At 39.5% G+C, this 3786-nt stretch overlaps 1 protein-coding gene across 1 annotated transcript; it reads left to right on the top strand.

Moving 5' to 3' along the window:
* Positions 1 to 172: 172 nt before the first annotated feature.
* LOC105571115 lies at positions 173 to 3178 on the top strand. The gene has a single exon (XM_012028587.1). It carries the CDS (start codon positions 173 to 175, stop codon positions 3176 to 3178), a length of 3006 nt encoding a protein of 1001 aa, XP_011883977.1.
* The last annotated feature ends 608 nt before the right edge of the window (positions 3179 to 3786 follow it).

The raw sequence follows: 3786 nt of genomic DNA, 5'->3' as shown, positions 1-3786 counted from the left end.
CGGTAGATTTATAGTAAAATTACCGGTTAAAGAAGAAATATTAAAGGCTTTAGATGGCTCCAGAGAGGTAGCGTTAAAAAGATTTATAGCTTTAGAGCGAAAGTTTATTAACAAACCGGAACTAAAGAAAGAATATGTAAAATTTATACAGGATTATTTACAGCTCGGACATATGCGAAAGGTAGTTTGTCCCGATAAAGATAAACTGAGAGTCTTTTTACCACATCACGCAGTAATAAAAGAGAGTAGTGCTACCACCAAAACAAGGGTGGTGTTCGATGCATCCAGTCAGTATTCAAAGGGTAAATCTTTAAACGACGCGTTATACAAGGGTCCTGTCATTCAGTCTGATTTATTTGACCTAATTATACGATTCAGATGTTATAAATACGTTCTGTGTGCGGATATATCAAAAATGTACAGGCAGATTTTAGTGCATGAAGAACAAATTGCGTTGCAAAGTATTCTGTGGAGAGAAGAGCCCGAATCAAAGATAGAGGAAATGGAATTGCTTACTGTAACTTACGGTACAAAACCGGCTTCGTTCTTGGCCACTAAATGTTTATACCAATTAGCCGAAAGTGAAAAGGTAAATTATCCTAAAGCTGCGAAAATAGTTTGCAGGGATTTTTATATGGACGATTTACTAACCGGGAGTAATACTAAAGCCGAAATTATAGAACTACAAAAGGAATTAACGGAATTGTTAGCAAAAGGTGGTTTTGCACTACATAAATGGAACTCTAACATAATAGATCAAGAGAACAATATAAAAACAGAAAGTAAAGAGGTAGACATTAGTAAGGACGCGGAATCTAAATTAGTAGGTATATTATGGAGTCCAAGCAAGGATACTTTTCGATACAAGGTATCGTTAAAGGAGGGCGAAACTCGTGTAACAAAGAGAGTTATGCTATCGCAGATTTGCCGATTATTCGATCCTTTAGGTTTAGTGGGGCCAGTTATAACGTTAGCCAAAATACTTATGCAGGAACTATGGAGTTTGGGTATAGACTGGGATGAATCCCTCCCTATGCATCTTCATAGAGCATGGGATCAAATGAAACTACAATTATATTTACTTAACGAGTTAGAGATACCTAGATCGGTAATCCCGGGTAAAACGAATTCACAAATACAAATACACGGTTTTTGTGACGCCAGTGAAAAGGCTTATGGAGCCTGCGTATATTTACGAGAGCAAGACGAGCGTGGTCTTTTAACAGGTTCCCTACTGTGCTCAAAATCAAGAGTAGCGCCTATGAAGGCACTATCCTTGCCTAGACTAGAATTATGCGGTGCAGTGCTACTGGTAAACTTGATGGATAAGGTAATAAATAGCTTGCATTTGCAGATACACCAGAAATTTTACTGGACAGATTCAAGGATAGTGTTAGCATGGATAGGTTCCTCGTCCAGAAAATGGCAGGCGTTCGTGGCAAATAGAGTTAGTGATATTCATGATAAGTCTTCACCTTCAGATTGGCGACATATAAGTTCAAAAGACAACCCCGCGGACTTGATTTCCAGAGGGGCCACCCCCGAGCTATTAATGCGAGCAGATAGTTGGTGGAAAGGACCACCATGGTTGATGCAGGATAAAGAATTCTGGCCGGTGGAAGGTGAGGAATTATCATGTGAGAGCGTTCCAGAAATGCGAAAACAAGCAATAATAGCGACGGCTGTGAATTGTGAAGCGATTATTAATTATAATAAATTTTCTTCGTTAAATAAGCTACTGCGAGTAGTTGCGTATGTATTAAGATTTAGTCATAATATACGATGTGAAAAGAAAAGGCGTGAAATAGGGGCAATAACTGCTGAAGAACTCAAGAAGGCTAAGGCGTCTACTATCAAGTTAATACAAAAGGAAGAATTTAAAGATGATATTAAGGCGTTGAAGGGCAACAACAAGGTCCGAAGAGATTCCAAGTTAGTGTCGCTATATCCGTACTTGGATAGCAATGGAATATTGAGGGTCGGAGGAAGACTGAAAAACGCGACATTATCTGACGAAGTTAAGCACCCTATCTTGATTCCCGCATCGCATGACTTTACCACTTTGGTAATTTTGCATCATCATGAAAGATTATTCCACGCTGGTGTCCAGACAACTTTAAATTCTATTAGGGAAGAATTTTGGCCAATCTTCGCAAAAAGTCGTGTGAAGAAGATTCTACGAAACTGTGTAAGATGTCGCAAGGCCCATCCTAAAGCCGGCTGGCAATTAATGGGAGAGTTACCGGCAGTCAGAGTTAACATCAGCAGACCTTTCTATAACTGTGGAGTAGACTACTGCGGCCCTTTCCTCGTCCGGGATCGAATTCGTCGCAACAGTAAGAAATACAAGGCATATGTGGCTATATTCATTTGTATGGTCACCAAGGCGGTACATATAGAATTAGTAGAAGACTTGACAACCGAGGCCTTCTTAGCCGTTCTAAAAAGGCTCATCGCAAGAAGAGGCAAAGTGAAGAATATGTACTCGGACAATGGAAGAAACTTTGTGGGTGCCGATCGTATACTACAACAAGCTTTGGAGGATACGACGTTCAATAGCACGGTGCAAGAGTTTGCAACTAAAGAGCAAATAAGTTGGCACTTCATACCTCCAAGGTCACCTCATTACGGAGGCTTATGGGAAGCAGCAGTGCGTTCTATGAAGCTACTTCTAAAGCGTACTTTGGGCGAGGCATGTCTGACAGTGGGAGAAATGACGACCGTATTGACTCAAGTAGAAGCGATACTAAATTCTCGACCTTTAACCCCCCTGTCCGAGGATCCCAATGATATGAAGGCTATAACACCGGGACATTTTCTAATAGGAGAGAATTTACAAGCTTATCCAGAGGAGGATTTACAAAGGGTACCCGAGAACAGGCTTTCCCGTTGGCAACACATTGAGCAGCTCAAGCAGCAGTTGTGGTCAAGATGGCAACAGGAGTATCTAACAACATGCCAACAAAGAAGCAAATGGAAAAGAGATAACGACAGCAAATTCGTCGTTGGTCAACTCGTGATGTTAAAGGAGTCGGGCAGTTTACCCCTTGAATGGATTCTCGCAAGAATTACTGAAGTACATCCAGGACTAGACGGAAAAATCCGGGCTGTTACCTTACAAACCAAAACGGGGATTTACAAACGAGCAATCACTAATGTAGCTCCTATATCCGATTAATTAACCATGCCACATTATAAAGGCATTTTGTATGTTTGTTTATTTGTTGGAAGCCATTTATTTTAGTTATAACTACTCTACGTTTTGAAAATATATGATATTTGTCAAGGCGGGCAGCGTGTCCGATATATGTAATCTTTAGTTTTATAAGTTTATGGTTTGTATGGCGCGCCTCCTAATTGTAACCAGGATTGAGCAGATGTCGCGCCCGTAAAGGAAGAGCGGCGCTCGCGTTTCCTCTCAAGTCAGTCGCAAGCCAGCTGCTGACACGCAAGCACGTTAATAAAAGCTTATCGATCAAATAAAAGAGTTTTCAAGTGTAATAGTAACATTTGTCATTATCAGCGGTCACAAAAATTGAAATATAAATAAAACGTAATAAATACAAGATATATTATGAATAAATAATTATTTTATTAATATAATTATTAATTATGTACGTGGTGTCTCTAAACTGGCAATAAATATTTTAATGACTTATACTTTGTATCATTTTAAAACGAAACTTTTAATATGAAAATGCCTTGCTACAGGTTTTATGGGAAAGCGTACAGTTTTCCCATAAAGACTATCCCATTCACTTACACTTGGCTGGAAGTAAACGTATT

Source organism: Vollenhovia emeryi, unplaced genomic scaffold, assembly GCF_000949405.1.
Source record: "Vollenhovia emeryi isolate VEMERY1.0 unplaced genomic scaffold, V.emery_V1.0 DF941179.1, whole genome shotgun sequence".
NCBI lineage: Eukaryota > Metazoa > Arthropoda > Insecta > Hymenoptera > Formicidae > Vollenhovia > Vollenhovia emeryi.
Note: the sequence above shows the minus strand (reverse complement) of the source record. Positions and strands in the feature narration are given on the sequence as shown.

Coding starts and splice junctions, on each gene's coding strand:
- LOC105571115 (XM_012028587.1), top strand. CDS start 173: ATGCGAAAGGTAGTTTGTCCCGATAAAGATAAACTGAGAGTCTTTTTA.